This window comes from Eucalyptus grandis, chromosome 5 (assembly GCF_016545825.1).
Source record: "Eucalyptus grandis isolate ANBG69807.140 chromosome 5, ASM1654582v1, whole genome shotgun sequence".
Taxonomy (NCBI): domain Eukaryota; kingdom Viridiplantae; phylum Streptophyta; class Magnoliopsida; order Myrtales; family Myrtaceae; genus Eucalyptus; species Eucalyptus grandis.
In genome coordinates, this window is record NC_052616.1 from 61,765,292 (window position 1) to 61,789,101 (window position 23,810).

The 23,810-nt window shown below is 39.0% G+C and overlaps 4 protein-coding genes, 1 long non-coding RNA gene and 1 pseudogene across 9 annotated transcripts; 4 read left to right on the plus strand and 2 right to left on the minus strand.

The window, feature by feature from the left end:
* The first annotated feature begins 1,639 nt into the window (after window positions 1–1,639).
* Window positions 1,640–3,106, plus strand: LOC104447704 (UPF0481 protein At3g47200). The gene has a single exon (XM_010061415.2). It carries the CDS (start codon window positions 1,640–1,642, stop codon window positions 3,104–3,106), a length of 1,467 nt encoding a protein of 488 aa, XP_010059717.2.
* A 1,893-nt stretch (window positions 3,107–4,999) lies between these two features.
* On the plus strand, window positions 5,000–8,984 carry LOC104445798 (glucose-6-phosphate isomerase 1, chloroplastic-like). Of its 4 annotated transcripts, none has more exons than XR_005550843.1 (4): window positions 5,000–5,787; window positions 7,228–7,366; window positions 7,890–8,158; window positions 8,261–8,984. XR_005550843.1 is itself a non-coding variant. In XM_039311960.1 (4 exons), exons 1-4 carry the CDS (start codon window positions 7,050–7,052, stop codon window positions 8,375–8,377), a joined length of 399 nt encoding a protein of 132 aa, XP_039167894.1. In that variant the 5' UTR covers window positions 6,996–7,049; the 3' UTR covers window positions 8,378–8,984. The 4 variants fall into 4 exon arrangements, 2 of the variants coding, with proteins under 2 accessions (XP_039167894.1, XP_039167895.1); XR_005550844.1 differs by having other exon boundaries at window positions 8,387–8,984; XM_039311960.1 differs by lacking the exon at window positions 5,000–5,787 and adding an exon at window positions 6,996–7,132 and having other exon boundaries at window positions 8,099–8,158.
* Window positions 8,985–9,455: 471 nt separating this feature from the next.
* On the minus strand, window positions 9,456–11,427 carry LOC120294103 (annotated as a pseudogene).
* A 1,993-nt stretch (window positions 11,428–13,420) lies between these two features.
* Window positions 13,421–14,354, plus strand: LOC108956848 (receptor-like protein 14). Its single transcript, XM_018866887.2, has 2 exons — window positions 13,421–13,818; window positions 14,056–14,354. The coding sequence occupies exons 1-2, from the start codon at window positions 13,467–13,469 to the stop codon at window positions 14,163–14,165; spliced, it is 462 nt and encodes a 153-aa protein (XP_018722432.2). The 5' UTR covers window positions 13,421–13,466; the 3' UTR covers window positions 14,166–14,354.
* LOC108957027 (receptor-like protein 15) lies at window positions 14,203–19,798 on the plus strand. The gene is made up of 5 exons (XM_039313035.1): window positions 14,203–14,214; window positions 14,611–14,679; window positions 15,399–15,551; window positions 16,396–16,548; window positions 16,673–19,798. Exons 2-5 carry the CDS (start codon window positions 14,628–14,630, stop codon window positions 18,907–18,909), a joined length of 2,595 nt encoding a protein of 864 aa, XP_039168969.1. The 5' UTR covers window positions 14,203–14,214; window positions 14,611–14,627; the 3' UTR covers window positions 18,910–19,798.
* A 910-nt stretch (window positions 19,799–20,708) lies between these two features.
* Window positions 20,709–23,184, minus strand: LOC104445808. 2 transcript variants are annotated; one of them, XR_726086.3, is made up of 3 exons: window positions 21,813–23,175; window positions 21,229–21,352; window positions 20,709–21,106 (listed from the first exon to the last, which is right to left on the minus strand). It is a non-coding gene; the product is annotated as an uncharacterized LOC104445808 (long non-coding RNA). The 2 variants fall into 2 exon arrangements; XR_005551463.1 differs by having other exon boundaries at window positions 20,709–21,352; window positions 21,813–23,184.
* Between the last annotated feature and the right edge of the window lie 626 nt (window positions 23,185–23,810).

Below are 23,810 nucleotides of genomic sequence, written 5' to 3' on the forward strand. Positions count from 1 at the left end.
GTGGCTAGGTTTCAACATCAAGAGTTCAAGAAGCTCCATGCAACTGGGCAAAAATTAGGGAAAATTTCACATGCAATTTACCAACTATAGTTCTTCCTTTTCTAGAAAATGATTTTTTTTTTTTAATGATTGTCATGCAACAAATTCTACTCTTGGGATTCCGAGAACTGGTACACGCCTCGTCAATGTTAGTTTCTCAGCCCTCTTGCCAACAAAAGAGTACCTTTCGAAGAACTGAAAACCTCCCGACCATAAAAAAAGAAAGTACTGAAAGTCCTTGCAATCAGTTCATTTTTGTTACATTTTGTTGGTCAACCTTGACGTGACACTCCCATATGATTCTAGCAATGGGATTTAGCTTATTTTCAAAGCACGAGAATATCACGAAAATCTCAAATCGATATATTTATAATAAATTTATTATAAATTAATTTTTTAATTATAATTTTTTTTTTTAAATTGATACATTTATGATAAATTTACTTTTTGTTCATTTTCATTAAATTTTACCATTAAAATGCTAAGTTGGATAATATGTAATAATTGATAGGTGTACCAATTTGTAGTTTTACTCTCTATTTGTCATAGCCTCATAGGTGTATCGGTTTTAGATTTTTTTGGACTAACGGAAATTAATATAGGGTAAATTTGTCATAAATACATTAGTTTAGATTTTTGAAAGTTAAAAAATTAATTTGAGATAAATTTATAATAAATGGATCAATTTAGAGTTTTATCATAGTTGCACTAATTTTTCTCTTGGTATTAACCTCTTATTAATTGTAACCAGAAACTCAAACAAGAGTGGGAAGTGAACGCTAGGTGAGAGGTTTTGCATAAAAAGCAACTCAATGAAGGCTTCCAGAATGGTGAAGGGGTAAGAACGAACTAAATTGCACACCGAATAAAATAAAAGCATTCATGGATAATATATCAAACTAGAATTAATTCACAAGATCAATTTAAAAAAAAAAATTGGGAACTACATTATTCCCCATGCTCCTCTTAGGAAAAGTGTATATCTGCTCACCAAAAGATGAAGCAGGATCAGTCGCCAGGGCAAGAGCACCCAAACAAAGAGAGACTCCCGGTAAATTTTTAGAATGGCGAACGAGGTATGCCCATCCAACAAGGGAAGATCATTCCTGGATTATATGCGCAGAGCAAGAACTTAATTTTCAAGAGACATTTTTTGACGTGACAGCATGAGTGACTTTCTTGAAAAGTGACTATTTGTATTGTAAATTTTGGTATGAAATGAGTCAAAGAACACTAACTCAAGTGAGTTAAATCCAAGGGTGCTGCATTAATTGAATTAAAATGGGACTAAAGCAAGAACTTTAAAAGAAAAGAGAGCAAACAGATGATGGAGAAACTTCCTGCTACAAGCCAAAAATGAGTTAGGTATGGGATCAATTTAGTAATTTGTGAATCCCAGATCTTGGGTTTGGTCTTCTTATTTAAAAGATCGTGCTTTCATTGGCTTTGAGAAGTCTAATGCAGGAAGTAACGAACAATTCATCTCTGCATTTCCCTCTGTTGCCCAGAAAGAAAAATAGAAATGAATTGACCTGTTGACTTCCTCCTGCTTAAAGAGTCTTTCCCACCTCCCTCCAAACCCAAGAACTCAATTTTGCAGATGGCAGGTAGAAACGTTTGGGGGTTGAAGCAGCTGTATCTGCAGATGTCATGCAAGAGAAGAAACTTTGAAGCTTTCTTCAGGAGATGTGCCTCAACCTCATCACAAGTGCATGAGAATTGCAAAGCCTCACTGCTAGAGAAATTGAATGCCAAGATTCCTGAAGAGAGCAACAATGTCTGCATCTACCGAGTCCCCACAAAACTGCGTCAAGTAGAGGCAAAGGCATATGATCCAAGCATTGTATCGATCGGCCCTTATCATCGTGGAGATCAACGCTTGAAAGAAATGGAGGAGGTAAAGCTAAAAATTTTCCATAGAGTTTTCAAGTCAAGACAAGAAGGTGGAGACGAACTAGACAGAGTGATTTCGGCAATGGAGAAACTAGAGCCGAGGGCTAGGAGTTGTTACGCAGACGATGTTAAGCTGAGCAGAGACGAGTTCACTGAGATGATGACCATCGATGGCTGCTTCATCCTGCAGCTCCTGAGGGAGGTCGGCGGCTGTTCTTCTTCATCCCTTCTTCAAAGGTGGATGTTGCCAACGCTGCACCGCGATTTAATCAAGCTTGAGAACCAGCTCCCAATGATAGTTCTACACAAATTACTCAAATTGGTCTATGCCAATTCTCAATGTGAATACTCGATTCTTTCCCTACAAGACCTCGCTTTGAAGTTCTTCAATCCGTTACTGCAGAGGGACTCCCATACGAATGCTGCCGGTGCCACCGCGATGAATGGGGCTTGTCACTTTCTTGATCTTTTCCGATCCAGCATTCTCCCGGAGATTCAGGATCAGGACCGGAAAAGGCAACCGCACATGATCCGATCTGTAACTGTGTTGAAGGAAGCAGGAGTAGTCCTTGAGAAATCACCCAATGACAGGGCATTTGACGTCCAATCCGAGGGAAGGTTCCTGAAGATTCCGCCACTCCACATCGACGATCACAGAGGCACCTTGTTCCGCAACATGGTGGCCTTAGAGCAATGCCACAAGAAATGCAAACCCGACGCGACGGCATATCTGTTCTTCTTTGACGGGCTTGTGAGCTCGGCGGACGATGTGGAAATCCTCCATTACAAAGGCATAGTCCACCACTCCCTCGGAAGTAACGAAGAGGCGGCGAATCTGGTGAACAAGCTGTGCAGAGAAGTGGACTGGAATGGCGAAGAGTCGTATCTGCACAAAGTGGTGTGCGAAGACATTGACGTCTACTTCATTAGCGCTCGCGCGAAGCTCAGAGGGCGCCTCGTTCATTACTACTTCAGCAACTGGACAGTCGGAATTTCGACTGTGGCAGGATTGTTCGCGCTATATCTGACGCTAATCCAAACAGGTTGCAGTGTCGCTGATGCACTAGAATATATGCAGGAGGAAAGCTTCTGGTCATACCTAAGTCTATCATTTTTTCTGCCCTTCTCTCGCCCCTTCATGCCGCTAGATCAAAAGGATTTGAACAAGGAATGAAGTTTGAGGATACGCAATTAGTTCTTGATAACAAATTTGCAGGCTCTTTTGGATGTATGATGGGCGGTCATCCCCATTTTCTTGAGTCTTATTCTAAGTCTTATTCCTTTGTTTCATGATGTCTTACCAATGATCTATCTTTAGAATTCTAATATGTTAGGAGACCTAAAAAAATTGTGGGAAATGCTTGGTTGGGTCGATGTGACCCCAACCAAGCTATCTATTCATAATAAAGCGAAGAGCCCAAAATTACAATATCTCTCTTATTACCATCATACATAAAATAATAAAGGACATAGGCAAATATATTCCATTGGCCAAATACTCTCAACACTTCCCCTCAAGTTGGAGCATAGATATCACTCATGCCCAACTTGACTAAAATAGTATGAAATGATTTAACCTTTGATCATTTAGTAACACATCGGCAAGTTGATCAGTAGACTGAACAAATGACATATAAATTAAATGACTCAAACTTCTCAGTGATAGAAGTGAAATTAAAAGTTAACTAAAATGTTGACTTTTAGTCAAATCTTTGACCAAAAAATTGAAAAAATAAAAAATTCTCAAATACATTTTTTTTTAATACAATTTGACTTTGATGTAGAAAATTTTGCAAAAATCGATTAAGAACCTTGTGTTTTCCAATTTTTTGGTTTTAGGTTCTAAATTAGCCAAAAATCAAATTACTTTTATTATAATCATAATTAGGTATAGTTCATTATTTAACATTTGGTTTAAGGACTATTTTAAATCTGCTCATGCATTTTGTTTCACGAAATGCTCAATCAAAATACAAATCGCTATTTTGAACCATAATTAGGGGCCAAAATCGATTATTTATGAATTGCGAACGGACGGTTGTTCTTCACTCATTTTCATAAGATAATTCCAAATCCAAAATCAATTTTAGGGAGATTTGCATCAGGATTTCTCGATTTGAAGAATTTTACTCTTTCAAGTATAAGAAAGTCAAGCAATTAGGCTTTAATTGGCAAAATTCAATTGATCCATTGAAGGTTATGATTTAATTTCATAAATCTAGGTCCAATTTTGATATTATACCTAAATTATTTTTTTACATAAGCTCGAGCACTCCAATTCGAGATTAATTTGAACATATTAGGTGATCTTACACATGGGTGATTAATTAGATAAGACAACTGTGATATTAATTTAAGTCAATTTCAATCAATTTACAATTTTATCCATTGAATTACAAATTTGATCATTTTAGCCATTTAGACTCGATTCAAAGAATATGGTTTTGACCTATTGCCTTTCATGACAATCATTCGATTAAGTCAATAAAAGATCTCTAAATCACATTCATAAAGTTTGATTGACCTAATTGAATCACAATGGGCCAGTTTCCTCTCAAATAAGGTAAATATTATTTTCAATGACCAAATTGCATAAATTTTGAACCCACGAGGGTCCCAAGCAAGCAAAATGGCCAAAATCAGACCAAAAAGGTCAAGAGCCACCAAATAGGAGTGAACCAGTCTACTAATCTGATTGATTGGCAGTGGTTCTAGCCGGTTGGTTGCTTGCCAGTCGATTTTGGACCTCCAGTGATTGATTCTGGGATCCTCATTGTGTCAATATCACTTATGCACCTTTAATTTCTTAAAATTTTGCAAATTAATCATCGAATCTCATAAAATTGCAATTTGACTCCTAAGTGGACATTTTGATGCAATCTCAATTTTAACTCGGGTTTTCGCAAATCAAACTCACTAGATTGATTACCCGACATCTCAAAATCGAATTTTGACTGTTGGATTACGATTTCGATTGTTAGATTGAATCGACGGTTGAAATTGCTTGATTTTGGAGAGGGTATATATCTACCCATTTTCCCTCCATTTTTAATGGGTCCTGATTTGCATGAAATTTCCTCTCTCTTCAAGTTTCTCTCTCATCTCTTTGTTGTTTCCCACCATTTCCTCCTTCCTCCCTTTTCTTGCCAACCAAACTGGTCGCACGTCGATTCTAGCTCGTTGGCCTCACGCCGGCGGCCCACCGGACGCCGCCTAGCCCCCGACGGTCCCTCTCATTCTCCTCCTTCATCCCCTGATGAAAAGCGCCATCTCCGGCGGTTGATTGATGGGCTTAAACCGATTTGTTATGGTCAGTTCACAGAACCGACGATCAAGTCGGTTTTCAAGTTTACCAGCTCGACTGCCGGTTCGGCTACTGAGATCGGCGAAGCAGACCCCGCCGATCTATCCCTGAGTTTGTTCCTGACCTTGCCGTGGTTGGGAACTAATAGATCAGCCATCGGAATACCTTCGGTGGCCCGATCTCGTCGGAGAGTCCAAAACCGGTCCAAGTAGGACCGATTCTGTTCCAGGCTAAACCGAAGGCCGCCAGTGCTCTGAGGAGCCTCCAACCGCTCTCGATCAGTAGCTCCAGAGGTCCCTGACCTCGCCGTAGTTATGGATCGGCGGATCGGCTGCTGGATCTCCTCCGACAGTCCAATCTCCATCGGTGAATCAAGACCGATCCAACTTTGAACCAATTCCGACGTTTGCTTCGAACCGGCAGTTCAACCGACCTCGATTCGGTTCCCTCGGTGGTCTGTGACTATCTGATCGTGATTCTGAAGATCCGTGTGCGTTCCGAAGAGCTTGATTCGATCGACGACGTCTACAATCAACGAAAACGCGTAAAAGGTAATGTACTTTATCTCGAACCACGTGAAGCGAGGCTGGATTAACCGGTCGGGGCTAAGGTTCAATCTTAGAGATATATGCTATGTTCATATGCTCATTGATGAGTTGCTCAAACTTGAACTTGATTGATTGTTCTTGATGAACTTGGATGATTAAACTTGTTTAGGCTTGAATCTACATTTTCGTATCTACTGGACTGATCAGATGTTTTGGCCAAAATGAGGTCTGAAATGACCTGATCTTAGTTCGAGTTCTCTTAGACTTTTAAAATGCACATCACTAGCTTTGAATTGATAGGTCGCAAACCCCAATTGAGCGATGTTTGGCCCTCGAAAAATACCTCTGAAAATGTGCGATTCTGCAGTAGTTTAGGTCAGTTTTTGGTTCTGTTTTAGTTCTGACTTCAACTTTTGCTATTTTTGCGCTGCTTTCTGTGTTGACTTCTGGAAAAACTTGTCTTCATGAAAGTTGTTTGTTATTGTCTTGAGTATGTCCTGTAATGTTTTTGGAATTTTTGGACATGTTAGCTAGGTCAAAACCCCTCAGATTTGAGATAGGGTCAATCTGCCTATCTTGATCTGAAATGGATTTAAGAAGAATTGGACATGTAATTGACCTTGTTCAACATCAAGTCCATCATGAAAGATGAAACGCATATTGTATGTTTTCAATTGATGCATGATTTGCAAAGTTTTGATATCGTTTAATGCATCGATTGCATGCATTAAGGTAAATGGGTGTTACAGAAAAATAAACCTTATATGTTGCATGTTTGTTTTACTATTTTTGTCACAACTCGCATGTTCTTAATTGAGTTTCAAACTCTTAACGAAAAATATTCATCATTGCATGTTCTGTATGTGAGATTTTTCGTTGGATTTTTGCATGTTCATAGGTGACTGAAATCATGCTTGTTTTGTAGCGTTAAGGTTAAGATGAAACCTCATCATGTATGCGCTTTATCATGCCCGTTTGAGTCTATTAGAGACTAAATCTTGTGTTGATGTCTTCTTGACTTTTAAAGTATATAACAAGGTTTGTGTGCATATGTGAATTGTCATTTACTTTATGAACACCATCCAGAATTTATTGCCGTTGGTACTTTTTAAATTGCTTCTGTCAAGACATGGTAATTCTTCCTTACAAAGACAGCCTTCTGTTATTCAGTCAGTATCTACAGCAATTTGACCCGGATGGCAATCAGTATGTGTTTATTTTTTGGGTGAAAATAGGGAGTTTCGTCTCCATCTCTAGTTTCCAAAATGTTAAATCTCAAATTGTTCATTTCACATTTCAATCAAGGGCATACTGTTTATGGAAATAAAGGAAGCACATATCAGCATACCTAAGTTATTTTTTGATAAAGTAATGGCACTACTACTTTTACATGCCAGTGACGTGATTATTCCTGATGTACGTTATTGTCTAATTTCCATATAGCTACATAAAACATCTGAGAGAGGGTGTGCACAACTTCTTCGGAACATTCATTGAAGTGCTTCGTGATAGACCACCTGGTCATGATTGGGAGCTTGAACCAGGTCTTTCCTGTAGTGACTATCTGTTTGGAATGCTTCAGGTTAGTTTGCAACAAGTGCTACTAAAATTTACCTTTAAGAAGATTCTAGCAATAGCTGAAGTTCCTATGTTTATTGTTTCTGAAGTTTAAGATCTCACACTTCTCTTGGAAAGGAGACATGAGTTCAGTGGGTGATTTACTTATAGTCACTCGGTTGTTTTCTACAATTGATCTCTTTTAGATATGGTGAACTTCTATAGGGGATAGGGTTTGCTCTGTATGCCAATGATCGTGAGTTTATAACAGTCACTGTCAAAGAAGTGACCCCTAAATCAGTGGGGGCTCTTATAGCATTGTATGAGCGAGCAGTTGGGATATACACCTCACTAGTTAATATTAATGCCTATCATCAACCTGATAAATAGTTTACCTTATAATTCTTATTTAAATTAGATTATTGCTATATGTTTTGTGCTTATTGCTATTGAGAATATGTCTGGCCTCTCTTTGAGTCAAGAAACCCAATCAATCATCCAACTGGCTGTCTTTTTTCTTGGCCCCCATGTGCGATTGAAATTCTTAGGTGTCGAAGCTGGGAAAAAGGCAGCAACAGAAGTATTAGCTCTTCAGAAATGGGTGTTGGCTGTACTCAACGAGACCAGATATCTTACTAGAACAAGCTCTACTAAGATGGAAACTATAAGCTCTTGAGAAATGGGTTTCTGGTTCATTTTCTTGAAATTCAGATAGCTTTGTTAATTTTGCCTTGGTGTTGCATTTTTCACTTACAAGGAGCTTGTCGAGCCTCTGACTCTTGAAGAAGTAGCTGAACATTGCCATGCTCCTGAAGAGGTAATCTGCCCAATCCTAGGCACAATTTAGCAATCCACAACTTTTGAATTTAGCTAATCCTTTTCTATGGCCTTGTGGATGCATATTTAAATGATCTACAAGATCATCGCTCACATGGCTGCCTACAACAGAGCAATGATTGCTGAGGGCAGTTGTGGATCGCCTAGAAGCATCAAAGTTTTCCTCGGGGAGTGTAATGTTGATGAATTATATGCTTGATTTTCGCAGAAGTTGGGTGTCTCGCTGCGCACCTCTTCGTAAATTTTCAATAAGCTGATTTTGATTGTGGTACTGAATCTTCTTCAGAACGGGGGATAATTTGGGAGATGGAATTCTTTTACTGGAAGATCTTTGTCTTTTTGGCAAAAATTTTGGAATTCTAGAGTCTGCATGTCACTTTACAATATGCTCCAGGTAAGATAATTGTGGATTCTATTGACGACCTTAATAGCTTCAGTAGCAATTGGCAATTCACTCTGCTAAATTAGCAGGTTCTTACCATGCCGCCATATGCATGGAAAAGCGTGAAGCTGTCAAAGTTAAGATACGAGTTTTCACTGTGCATTCTAAGGATAAAGCAGGTCTGTGCGCATTAGTTGGACCAAATAATTATTGTAGAGTTCAGAATGTTTAAGTGTTTGCTATTACTTGCCGGCAAAGGGCCCACTCCATTGAAGTTAACTATGAGGAAAACAATACCATATGTGAGAGATGAACTTTTTTCTGGACCCAGTGCTGTTGGAATCAGTGACTTGATTTGAGGATTTATTATTTGTGTTCTGTGGTAACATTTATGGCTATGCTATGTGGTAAAAGTTTCCAGCAAGAATCTCAGTAGTATGGATGTTAGCATCAAATCCATAGTCATTTGATGTTCTTGATCCACTTAAAAATAGGAAAAAAGAAAGTATTGGTTGATGGAAGATTTTATAGGAGTGGTATAATCTGCGCTCTTTGTGACCTTGAATGGTTAAGTGTGCTGTCTCTTATACAAGCACCATATCACAAATTAATTACTGAAATTTGAAACGATTATTGCATTAATCATGTAAAAGAAAAAAAATAACTTATCCAAGAACATCATACGGCTCAAGTGACCCATGCAATTGGGAGAAAATATTGGATACACCTAAATTGTCGTCTTTTTAGATCATCCTTATTTGCCATGAGCGTCTCTATCTTGAATGAGTTTTATGTTCAGGTTATCATTGGATAATATTAGGATGTACTCTTGCATTTCGTGTGCAATAATGCAATATCATAACCTAATGAAAAAACTAAAAATTGATACCCTTTTTTAAAAAGTACTTGTGAAGATTTCTCCTCCATTGAGTTCATAGCAATGGATGTTAAGGTGCAGTTTGCACCCAAAAATGTACTTAGTCAATTTGCAATAGCAATGGAAATCTCTCACAAATTCCTCCAATGTCTCCAACAACTTACTAGTAATCCTTTGCACTTTAGGATATTCGGACGATCTTGCCACCCTTGTATCTTTACACCAATTGTAAAATGCAATCAACTCATCAATTTGCTTAGCGGCACTAGCATAAACATCGAAAGCCTTGACGCAATCCTAGTACTCCATATTGAAAAACTTATCAAGCAAAACAGCCAAAACCTCACAGATATCAGCATATACCTAAAAACTCTCCTTCACAATAGTGTACAATACAACTAAGATCAAGCTGCTATTCTTTGTCAAACAAGTGGGCCTGCACACCAAGAACCAGTCCAATAGCCTTTGCAAGTGGCCCATTTTGCCAAAAATCCTTTCTTGCTTCATTTCCCTCAGTGGAGTCACTACCCTTCTATCTTCTTTCCCTTCTTTCACAGCCACACCATTGCTCATATCCCCGCATGACCTTGACCTTCTCATCCCCCCAAAATTACCATATTCTCCTCCATAATCACCATAATCACAATCATTCGCGTGGTGGGGACCGAAAATCATCTCGATTCCCATACCTATCCTCATTGTGAACACTACGACCACCATTAGCACTTCCACTAGGACCACTGCCACCGCTCTTTCTATCAAACAGAATCACCTCGAGTCTCTAATCCAAATACATAGATAGCATAAGTCCGCACAAAAGCCGAGTGGTCCCATGAACTAGAGTGAGCCTCATCTCTAAAATCAGACAAATTTAACAACCTAGCACCATGCCTGGTCGCATACGTTATCTCCTCGTGAAATTTGGGTCTCCATCATTCAACAAACGATGGATGACCACTACGGATTTGAGAGCCACAACGTAGTCGTGGGTCTTGCTCAGCCGCTTCGAAAGCGCAGAAACACATGCATGAACGTATCTGCTGGAGTATGAAGTCAAATTCAAGATCCGACGAATCTAATTCTCATCCACAGGATCATCATCGTCGCTCGTGGCTTTCACCATATTTACTTTGGCCTCTTGCGCCATGTTGCCCGCGATCTTCGCGAGGCCGATGCTTGTCTGGTTTTTGACAGCCCCCAGCAATTTGCGGATCGTGCTTTGAGACATCTTCACCGTCACCCTTACCTACCAAAACCGCAAAAGTCAATCTAAACTAGTCACGCTTGACTCAAAAGCATCACTTGAGGATGATCTAACCAGCTTTCCAGTGATTTCACAAAATCAACAGCACCAATAAGCTTAATCATTTTAGTGCCTGAAGTCACCATGCTTTTACTGCGATTAATCACGCGATCAACGAAGCATTCAGCTCGACCGATGGCTTCACTTTACTTAAACACCATAAATAGGTTGTAATCATTTCACAACTACAGCTCACCATGCTCCACTATGCTTAATAAAGCGATCAATGTAGTATCGAGCGCCGGGAAATTACCTTTAGAGAAAGTGTATCAGATCTGGAGAAATTAAGCTCTGGCGACGCGGACTTTGAACGCAGAATGGACTCGTCAATTACAATCGCTGATCGCCACTCTTCATCTTCTGCGTCTGAGAATGGCGAGAGATGAGGCGGAACAACCGGCGATTGTAATCAGCCGGACGGCCCACATCATGAAGTTCCCCTCCTCCCCTGTCTGCGCTCCCAATCGTCGCCTCCACTTCGAGGCGGCTGCGTTTCGCCATTGCGTTGACAGTGCAGGTCCCTCCCGCCGCTCTTGCGTCGCTCTTCGTGGGGATCTCTCTGGCTCCATTGCTCGTCGGACCGGTCACATTCGTGATCGGGCTCGTTTTGATGGTGTCCTCTGGAGTCATCCTTCTGGATTTATTCTTTTACGCGGTGGGGATGGTGTCCGCTCCGTTGGAGTTGGCTCGGGCGACCCGTAATCCATTGGATTCTAGTAATAGGTTTTTCTTAATCTGAGAAGTCAAAAGTATCTTTTCGATTCGAGTAATTTGTTGCCTTGATGTCTTGGCCAATTCCAATGAACCCGTTAGACATGATGACCAAATAGATGACCAAATAGGTTTCTTTGCCGAAACTTAAGCTTTACTTTAGCGCAATTATCATCTATAGAGAGTGAACATCTATCGAGCGTTGGGAGAACTAACATGGATGATGAACATTATGAGTTAGTTACAAATGTCAAAGCAAAGTAGAGAATTATTAAAATATGTCTTGATTTTGAGCCGCTATGCAATCTAACCTGATTGGATAAGAAAGAAATCCAAAAAATCTTTCTTTGAATGATGTATGTATTGGAGAGTTTTTTTATTTGGTTGGACGTGTCCACGATTACATCCAGACTTTGCAATGTAAAAGATTTGAGAGGATATTGCTTGGGCACCTGGGTAAGAAAAAGATTTAAGTTCAATTTAGGAGGTTCGGACGTGTAGACTCCGGCGCATTAAACATTGATGGAGAAATTTTCCTGTGGACAGCCGCCAAGGGCCCAGTAGCATATACAATGAACTCTCACGGTCAAATTTCCTATGGACTTTAATTGCCTACTTGGAATTTTCTTTTTGGTCATACAAAAGAGAGCGCGTGGGGTTAGGAAGTGGTTAGAGAAAAGAAAATAAATTAAAAGCAAAGTTTTGCTTTTTTGGGTTTCCTTTCCTCGAGAATCCTAATAGTGTAATTCCATTAGAAATTGGGCCACCGCACAAAGAGTAAAAGAAAAAACATATGAACGTTCTTGAATTAGCTGTGCGAAGGGTTTTGCTATGGGCTTAAACACTCGGTGATTTGCCCTATGAGTTTTACAAGCAATTAAGGTGTTTATTTATAAACATATTTGGATTTGGTCTTAATCTAGGTGTGGGAGACACTCAAATGTAAGCGATTGTAGTTCTAATTCTCAAATTATAGTGAATTATTGGTTGCCAGCTCTTTTTAGGAATAAATACCGACGCTTGGATCAAATCTCATAAATATTTGGTATCTTTGTCATTTCCCATTTATTTCTTCAATGTTCTTGCGTTGATTTAATAGCAAGATCTTCTCAATTTTCGCGTTAATTTTGCAACATGTCCACTTTTGAAATGCCTCTAGTCAAGATCACTTTCTCCTAAAAGCTCTAGTGCGAAGTAGATTAACAAATCTTCCATGTTTAGAACCATCCAATTCCAAACGTTGTCTAGTGCAATTTTTCGCTTATACGTACGGACTCATTGGGATAATTCACCGTCACCTTTGCAAAGGAAGCAATTTGAATAATGTTAAATGGGCACTCATTAAGTTAAACTAGCTGCTTTTTGTGAATCCGAAAGGCAATCTGTTATGCTTTTTCTCTAGTGTGAAATGTGTAAAAGCTACAAAATAGTAATTTTGAATATCTTGAAAATATAAGCATTCTAAGTTAGTTGTGCTAAACAATAAGAAGAGAGCATTTCAATTACCATATTTACATCCTATGTTAGTTTCCCAAGCAAGAAACCAATTCATTGTGAGTAATCCTTTAACATTTACTAATTTTCATGTTACCATCATTTAATTGCATTCTAACTATTCAATATGATCTTGCGTTCCAGCTAGGAACCAAGTAAATCACAAGGCCTGTGCTTTTCATTGGATAGAGATTGAATTAGTCATATAAATGACAATAGTGACTAGGCTAGACTAGACTTAACGTGTGGAACAAGTTATGCCAATAGAGACATTCGGAAAATTCCCCGCCAATGAAATCTAGTCATTGTGTAAGTTACATACCCCGCCCCGCGCGCTACTTAACCCATAAGGAGCTAACGTTCATTCATCACTGTAGATGACCATGACTTTGGCCATGACCACAACTTCTACACTCAAGTACAAGCATCGCTAAACTCCTATAAAGTTGCTCTAACTTGCAAAAAATAAGTTAACTCAAGAGTGTGATACATATAAAGTTTAGTCACTCAAATCTGTAGTTATGAAAAAGAGAGCATTGTGGGTGCTTGTGGTGATTTGGGGTATCGCATGTTTATGTGGCTCTCGTGGGTGTTGGGAGCAAGAAAGGGTTGCACTCTTAGCGCTCAATGCCACCTTGAACCTGAGATATTGGGTGGATGCCGGGGGATCATATTTCAATTGTTGCAGTTGGGAAGGTGTTGAGTGCAAACCCACCACAGGGCGAGTCACTCATTTAATGCTCTCCGATACGAGATGTTACCGTTTCAGTGTCAAAACTTGGTACCTAAACACTTCTCTACTTCTTCCCTTTGAAGAACTCAAGAGCCTTCACTTGTCCTACAACTATTTAGGAGGGTGGATTGCACCAGAAGGTATAAATTCACCGTTCGTTCATTTCCTATAAAAGAAGAGATACTCATTATCTAATGAACTCAAAACTTAACCATGTCCGGGTCCTTACTCACTTCCTGCATTATAGATGATTATGTCCATTTCATCATTAATCCACAAGTCTATGACATATTTCCCCCCAAAATGGTAATATCGGTTTACGCATGTACTTGAATAGATTTCCGCGAATTTTACTGATTTTCATTGTTTGTTTGCAGAACCAAACCTGCTATCTTCAAGGCTGAGCAAACTAGAGGAACTTGACTTGAGTGGTAACTCTCTAGATAATTCTATTCTATCCATTCTCAGTACAATTCCATCTCTCTGACGTCTGTTCCTCAGAGACAACAATTTGAACGGGACTTTACATGTGAATGGTAAATTTCTCCAACTTATTCTCTACTCATAATTCAGTACGAAATCGCCACCCTACAACATATTTCCCCTTCGAAATGGCAAAACTTGTTTACACGTGTACTTGAATAGATTTTTGCGATTTTCTATGCTTTTAGTTGTTTGTTTGCAGAACCAAACTTGCTATCTTCAAGGTTGAGCAAACTAGAGGAACTTGACTTGAGTGGTAACTCTTTGGATAATTCTATTCTATCCATTCTCGGTGCAATTCCATCTCTCCGAAGTCTGTTCCTCAGTGACAACAATTTGAGTGGGACTTTACATGTGAATGGTAAATTTCTCCAGCTTATTCTCTGCCCATAATTCAATACGAAATCGCCATCCTTGACTTGAGTTAACACTATTTGTGGATAAATTAGGTGGTTTCAGTAATTTGATGGAGCTGGACATAAGTGATAACGTAGTCAATGCGGTGGCTACTATTGAAGGTACTATTTCAGTTTGCACGAAGGAGCCTCATTTTTATTCATATATTAAACTAACTAGCCTACAAGTCGTGCAGACTCTTTAATACCTTTACATGAGCTTCACATAATGAATATAGAAGTCATATATTGCAACCCCCTTCTCTTTCCATATAGAAATGCTGTTGATTCAAAGATTCCTATCCCGAGGCATCTGCATGGGTGCTTTCCTTATTTACTTTGGATAATTCTTTTCTACCCATTTGTGGTACAATTCCGACTCTTAGGTGCCTATTCTCCAAACAACATTTGAATGGGACTTTACACGTGAATGATGGTTTCTCCAACTTATTCTCTATTCATAATTCCGTACAAAATGACCATCCTTGACTTGAGTTAGCAATATTTGTGGACAAATTAGGTAATCTTAGTAATTTAAAGGAGCTAGACATAAGTTATAATGCAGTCCATGTAGTGGCTATTGTTGAAGGTACTGTTTTAGTTTTGATGCAAAAACCTCGTTTTTATTCATAAATAAAATTGACTAGACTATGATTCGTGCATGCTCTTTCATATCTTTACATGTGCTTCATATTAAGAATACAGAAGTCATATATTACAATCCCTTCTCTTTTCGTATATAAATGTTGTTGATTGAAAAGATATCTAACCTGAAGCATCAGTGTGGGTGCTTTCACAACTTAATTGCCAAGCAAGTTAATTACTTGGAATTTTATTGCTAGGCATCAAAAACTTGAGCCACTTAGAGAACCTCCACCTAGATTATGTCCACTTGAAGCATGTGGGGACCGTTGTGCGAGCATTAGGGGCACTGTCATCTCTAAGGATCCTTTCTCTCCGGTATAATACAATAGAAGGAACAATTACTACTCAAGGTTAGTCAAACCTATGAGTGAATGTATATTCACAATAACACCTCATTCATTACACGGAAAATTACTTTCAAGAAAATGTTTTTCAGATTTTCCAGCATTCGAGTTATGGAAAATATATAAGTAAAGGAAAATATTTTCCTTCAATGGAAAAAGCATTTTCAAAAGTGAGGATAATGAGGAAATCATTTTCCATTCTCTTTCTTTCACCTAAACCTGTTTTCCTCTGTGCACTCTTTTTAGTTATTTTATTGTTTTTCTATTTTCTTTTTCTAAAAAAATTGAATTTTTAATTTTTAATTTCTTTCTTTCTTTCTTTCTTTCTTTTTTCCTTCTTCCTCAATTGATTGTTGGTTACGATGATGGCTGGCAACCAACCACAGGTGAGGAACAAGCTCACCAAGGGCCAAGGACTCGCCGATCTAATGAGGTTCGAGCTCATCGGCCTCGAGCAATCTTGACCTCAACTGTGATCGATGATCGGATGAACAAGAAGGAAAAAGAAAAAGAAAAAGAAAAAATAATTAAAGAATCTATGTTTTAAAATAAAAATACAAAATTATTGAAAGGAGTGCACGGATGAAAATTAAATTAGATTTTCATACTAAATGGTGGAAAATATTTTCTAGTTCATTTTCAGGTTTCAGCCGAGCACTAGAAAATATTGTCATTTTCCTATAAATGACTTCTCGAAAAACATTTTCCAGAAAAATCATATTTTCCACGAAACAAATGGAGCCTAAATTTTTATTAAAGAAGTTCCATTCACTCATGATATCTCTGTACCATTTCTTGATTATGACCGTGTAAGGATCTGATGTTCAATAATCTTTCGATTTCTGGGAAGATTTCCATAACTTCAGTAAGTTGGAACAACTCATCTTGGATGGTTCTTCGTTGAACACAAGCATAGGAATCCTTTCCAACCTTGGTCCGTTGACATCCCTTAGATTGTTGTCCTCATCCAACACCCATCTAAGTGGCAACCTATCAGATCATGGTAAGTTTTGATCTCTCAATGTAAGAGTTGGACATGAAATGGATCCTTGATGTACTTGAATGTCCTCATTGCATGTATTGATATATCTCATTGTAGTTTAATTGACTTGTGATATCAATAACAGGCTTGTGTAACCTAGTAAAACTAGAAGAGTTGGATCTTAGCTTTAACGGAATTACTGGCGAGCTTCCTACATGTTGGCGAAACATGTCCTCTATTCGGACTCTGAATCTTGAAGACAATGAACTTACAAATAGTGTCGTGTCATCTCCCCTCACTAGTCTTACATCTCTCGAATTTCTTTCCATTTCGAGTAACCATTTTGATATCCCCTCATCACTCGGCCCACTTGCAAACCATTCAAGACTTAAGGTGCTAATTCTTGATGACACCAAACTAACAATTGATACCAAAGTTGCATCTTTGATCCCGAGTTTCCAGTTGAAGGTTTTGAGTATGTCAAATAGTCCATCAAGAGGATTCGAATTGACTTCTCTGGGCTTTCTCAATCATCAATATGACCTAAGAATTTTGGATCTCTCCTTGAATGACATTCCGGGTCCCTTTCCAGCTTGGTTGTTGGAAAACAACACCAAGTTGAAAATGCTTTTTATGGCAAATAATTTATTTACGACACTTGAGGTTCCATCAATGACCCTTTTTTATCTTTGGAGCATGGACATATCCAACAACAGCATGAGAGGAGAGCTCACTACCGAATTTTGCACAAATGTCCCAAATCTGTCCCACCTTATTCTATCAGCCAATAGATTGGAAGGGAATATTCCATCTGAACTGGGTAGTATAAAATTCCTACATATCTTAGACCTATCTAGCAATAATTTCTCAGGGGGACTACCTATCCAGTTACTAGATAGTAAATTGGGTCACCTCAACGTAGCATATAACAAATTGCAAGGAGAAATTGTACTTTCCGACCACATCATGAATGCACGTTTGTCACATTTGCGGTTAGACCACAACTTGTTCATTGGAAGTCTCTCTTTTCTTTCATCACTCGTAGATTTGTGGGTATTGGACGTTAGCTACAACAATTTCACCGGCGAGCTTCCCAAATTGATTGCAAACATGTCATCGCTTATGGCCCTTGACTTGTCCAAAAATCAGTTGGATGGCCTCATCCCTCAAGAACTCTGCAATCTTGGTTGGCTTCAGTATTTGGATTTGTCTGACAACAATCTCTCTGGTCCATTACCATCATTTTTTGTCTCAGAGTGGATGCGCCACATCCATTTGAGTAGGAACAAATTGAATGGTACACTCGTGCATGCGCTCTCTAGTAGCTCCCATTTGGTGACCATGGATTTAAGTGAAAATGAGTTCTTCGGAAGCATACCCTATTGGCTAGGTAACCTCTCTCAATTGAGCATTCTTTCACTGAAAGGTAATAGCTTCTATGGAACATTTCCCGAGCAATTGTGCAAGTTGAAAAGCTTAAGTATGATGGATCTTTCTGAAAACAATCTGTTTGGTCCATTACCTAGTTGCTTGGGACCCATGAATTTTTCCAAAGATTACACCTATAAGGTAACTTCAGTATGGGACAGAGGAATTGAAATGCTAGGATGGCTTCCTTGGTCTTATGTGAGGACAATTAAAAGTCTACCTGAGTCCTTCCACGAAAAAATGATAGAAGAATTTCAAGCTCCACATATTGTTGGGTTCACAACAAAAAGAAGGTTTGATTCTTATAAAGGCTACTCACTTCTTAAAATGGTGGGACTACTTCTTTCTTGCAACCAATTCAGCGGCGAGATCCCACCGGAGATAGCAATCTTACAAGAAATGCTTGTGCTAAACTTGTCACATAACAAGCTTACAGGACGTATACCAATGTCATTGTCAAGCCTCACGAAGATAGAGAGCATTGACCTTTCCTACAACAACTTGATTGGTTCTATCTCTGAAGAGCTTACTCAGTTGAATTCCCTGGAAGTCTTCAATGTGTCTTACAATGACTTGTCAGGAACCATACCAAACAAATATCAATTTGGGGCGTTCGATGAAAGCAGTTACTATGGAAACCATCTTCTGTGTGGATTGCCATTGAGTAAGAAGTGTTCGACAATCATTAACGTTAATTGCTCAGCAACAAAATCATGCACAACAGCTAAAGAAGATGGTTTCATAGATGAACAGACATTCTATATCAGCTTTGGAGTGTCATACACGACAGTTGGACTGATAATTCCGGTTGTTCTGTTCATCAACCCCCAATGGCGACAGGGATGGTTTCACTATGTGGAACTAGTTATCACCACATGTCAGAGCTTGTTCATCACATGCTACTATTCTGTGAAGGACGGCTTTCAAAAATTGTCTAGAGGCCAAACATTTTAGGTTCTCGCACTCTGCATTTCCTAGTAATGGTTGGATTGGGTTTTTTTTTCCTATTGTTTGTTATTGTCATTGATCAGCTTTAGGCTCAATGTGGATCTATCGAGTCAATACCTTCACAACTGAATAAGGTCTTGTTCTACTTTCCTTGAAGACAATACAGGGTGTGATCCTTCCCTCTTTCGAAAAGGTGTTTTTACGTAATTGCTTGCTCGTCTCTATTTGGTTAGGTGATCATACTACTAGCAATGACAAACAACACTAGAAAAACACAGCTGTCTCTTCGCACCTTTTTTGTTTTTGCGGTAACAAATTTGCTTTCCTTTCCGAATAAAAATTTTCATCTCCATATATCACTTGGTCCATTCACAAACCGTTTGAGACATAAAACTCCTCTTGCTTGACAATATAGCACAAACAACTGAATGTTCTTCAAAGTCTTAGGCTCATGGCCAATCTGTTTTCGTCTAACTTTTATGAAGGCTTACTTGTTCTTAAGTGTCTCCTGAGATGGTTAAATTTACGGTCAAACTTGCATTTTTATGACTACTTTCGTTGTTCCTGTCTTTGTGGAATGATGTTCTAACATTTTGCTAGGAGCTTAGCTCTAGCTTGGAAAAGGAAGTACCGCACTGAGGCATGCCCTGTGCAGTATGAAAGAGACCTAATTTGTTGTCTTGATGTCTAAGCCAAATGCGAGCAAGAACCAACCCGGATCGAGGCCCAGATTGGTGCAAATGTATGAATTCTATTGTAAACATTCCATTCATACGAGAAGGTCAGCGCTGCTGCCATTTTTACAAATTGGTAAAACAAAGTTACAGGTGGTATGTCAATCAAAGTAATAGAAACAACCTCTTACCAAAAAAAAAAAAAAAAAACTATCAGATAATCATGAGCCTATACTCACGATCAAGAGAAAAAGAGAAGCCGGACTCCTTTTTTGTAGTAAGAAATTACTTCAACGCTTTCTGGCGGTTTCTACGAACATACAAAAAATGCAGCTTTGACAAGCAGTTTTGAGGACATTCATTCTGTTATAAGAACATTGGTCATGACAATATATATTAATAAAAAGTGATGGCTGAGATCCAAAAGTGGGCAAGACATGCAAAGTAGAATGTCCAGGCAATTATTCCCAGTTGATCTAGCATGCAGCACATGGTAGGTATGCTTAGTCATTCTAATATATAATTAATTTGTATTGAAAAATAATAATGGTGTTACCTTTGTAGGCTTAATCGTGTGCTAAATCATATTGGTGTCTGCTTTTGGGCCCGGATTTGGGTCATCTATTACAATGGATGCATTCTATACTTTTGTGATGGTATAATGTGTCATGAATCTAATAAAAAATCTTTTACAGTCAGACTTATGCACCGGCTAACTCAGAAATACGTTGCGTGGTTACTATATTATTTAATAATATCACTGGCAGAATACACTGATCATTCCGATCCACAATTTGAATCACATATCCTTCTTATGGTAAATTTACCACTCGAAATAGTAAATTAAGGTTCAAAATATTTTGGTGTGGAGCTATTCATCAGATTTTCTTGTGGAAAGTATATCATGTATAGTATTACCTCGTCCCAAATACATACCAAGTAAGAATTGGTCCTTCACCTATATAACTAGCATAATAGACCATCTGGAGCACATATAACTAATAATGAGTAATATTCCGACACAATGATCAAACAAGCTTACTTTCACAATATTACATTTTAGACAAGGAACAATTTTAGTTATGATTGACATTCCTTGTTTAAGAGTTGTCCTTGTTTCAGAAACCTTGGTTAGCATCGTGTAATATATTCCGATTATTAAACTCAATTGCAACAGGGCATCACATCAATTCAGTAGCAAGTTATGGCATTCTAATGGGAAAGGACAAGGTGGCACCACTTTTTTTTAGTATATGCAACCAACTATTGATCTGAACAGTTGGTAAACTCTTCTACAAAATGACATGCCTCACAATACATCTCAATTCCCACATTATGCATGTTACAGATTAAGAAGCATTGAAGCTTGGTACTGGATAAGGCCAAAAATGCTTAGATTATCATGAGTAACCACAGAGCACCAGTAACGGACCTCACCCATAGCAAGAACTTCCAATGCATCTTCATACTTTTGCCTCCTCGTAAGTTGTTTTGCATTTGAGTGAAGCATTAAGCCCATCATCACAGCACTGGAGAAAATACAAAAGGTTTTTTAAATGCCAATTCAAAACAATAGCAGCTAAACAGCAGATTGTGAGAAAAGACTGCTTGGGAATGGATTTCTTAAAAAACAAATTAGTCTACTGCCAACCCTCTGATAAGTTTCAGATCCCATATTTACTTTCTTTCCACTCTGATCTTCAAGTTCTATGTTGAAGTCTTCCAGTGGCAATTACCCATCTGCATGTCTCTTAGCCAGTGCAGTGGCAGCTGCTCTGTATTTAGAAGTATATACACATTTAATTATATGAGGGGATGTGCACATACACGCACAGTAGCCAGAAAGACTACTGTCTCTGAAAACAACAAACACGCTGGCCAATATCATCAAAAAAATAATACAGGAAAGTGAACCACAAGAGCAGATAAGCATGTCCATGTAAATGAACATCTGTAGGTATGTATATCCAAATTGCTAGGCTCATCAGTGCTTCTGGCCAAGCATAGAAATTTTATGGCATAACTATAAACAAGTCACTTTATCAAGATATGCAATCTTCTTTTGAATAATAATAAAGTTGCGTGCTCAGAGCCGAATGCCTCTTTAAGTATCAAGATGCACTGCCTCATGAGTTAAGTAACGTACGCCACACTAAGAATGTTGATTGGTCCCATGACCATATGCAAAGTTGATAAAAAGGGGTGAAAACCAAACTGAATATGCATGCGAAATACCTGATGAAGGATTGATTTGGAGGTGGCCGCTAAGAGTTAAAGTGAGCTTGGAATGAGGAGAAAGCATCTTCCCTCGCATCAAAGCTACTTAAAAACTTCTGCGCCACAGAAACGCCAAAAGCTTCAGACTGAGCATTATTAACCAGGGAAGGCATCTCTTGAACTCGGACAAGCTCATCCCAAGACCACAAATTGCATTGCTATTTGACTTGGACCTGTTCTAGAAAAGCTGAGGCATTTCGAGTTCCTTAACCTATAACAAGAATATGAAGCTCGCTGCAATCGGTAAAAGAGAAAGGGAGATGTAATTGATACACTGAATGTAGAGAATTCTTAGCCTCATCAAACATGAGCCCCCCTTTATCACTCCAAGCAAGATTTATCAAAACCATCAACCGATTAACAAAGAGAATGGAAAGAATAATAGAGATAGAGAGCAGCAGAAGCCTGCTTTCGAAAGGCAAGCTGCCATTCACCACATTATATTTTACAGGGCCAGTCCAACGAGGTGTATGATCCAATAACAAATACCCAACTTTTCAGAAAAATTCAGCAAAATAAACGTATTCCTCACAATGTACATAATATAAACCAAGAAACAGAAAACAAAGAGACAAGTTCCTGATAAATTCACCATGTATTCGATGCAACGAATCCAATAAGCAAGGAAAGTCAACAACTTTGGTCAACCAATCAATTAGTACAATCCGCAGCCGGGAACCCAAAAATCAACAGCACCAATAAGCTTAATCATTTTAGTGCTCGAAGCCACCATGTTTTTACTGCGATTAATCACGCGATCAACGAAGCATTCGGCTCGACCCATGGCTACAGCTCACCCTTCTCCACTATTCTTAATAAAGCGATCAATGTAGTATCGAGCTCCGGGAAATCAGCTTTAGAGAAAGTGCATCAGATCTGGAGAAATTAAGCTCCGGCGACGCGGACTTCGAACGCAGAATGGACCCGCCGATAACAATCGCCGATCGCCACTCTTCATCTTCTGCGTCTGAGAATGGCGAGAGATGAGGCGGAACAACCGGCGATCGTAATCGGCCGGACGGCCCACATCGTGAAGTTCCCTCCTCCCCTGTCTGCGCTCCCGATCGTCGCCTCCACTTCGAGGCGGCCGCATCTCGCCATCGCGTCGACGGCGCAGGTCCCTCCCGCCGCTCTCGCATCGCTCTTCGTGGGGATCTCTCTGGCTCCATTGCTCGTCGGACCGGTCACGTTCGTGATCGGGCCCGTTTTGATGCCCTTGGGTCGCCCTTCTGGTTTCATTCTTTTACGCGGCGGGAATGGTGTTGGCTCGGTCGACCCGTAATCCATTGGATTCTAGTAAATAGGTTTTTCTTAATCTGAGAAGTCGATGGTATCTTTTTTATTCTAGTAATTTGTTGTCTTGATGTCTTGGCCAAATTCAAGCGAGAACCAACCCGGATTGAGGCCCGAATTAGTGCAAATGTATGAAAATGGCTACTAGTCATTAATAGGGCTCCCAACCAAGCCTCGCCAGGTCATGTGGCCGAGCGCTTGGGTCGAAGGGAATAACCTCCCATATCGAATTTTAATTATTTTTAGAGTCATTTGATGTCTTACATGAATTTTCTTTACTTTGTGAGAGTACTTAAATTTTTTCTTCTTTTGAGAATTCTCTTTACGAATTCTCGCTCTCTCGAGGAGGAATTGTGAGAAAGCTACGGATCACGTAACGGCAACCTTATTGATTGTATCAAATATAAAGAAGCAAATTTAACATGCAAAAGAAAATTATTATATCAGATAGCACACAAGTAAGGTATCATGCCTTTTTTTTTTTTTTTTGCTCATAATAAGGAAAGAAAGGGGAAAAATGCCACAAAAAAAAATCTAAATTATGTCCATTGTGACATATTTACCTAAACTCTTTATTATGACACAAAAATTTCAAATTTGTACACATGTGACACATATACCCTAAACTTATATCCATGCGACACATTTATATGTTACCTAAAT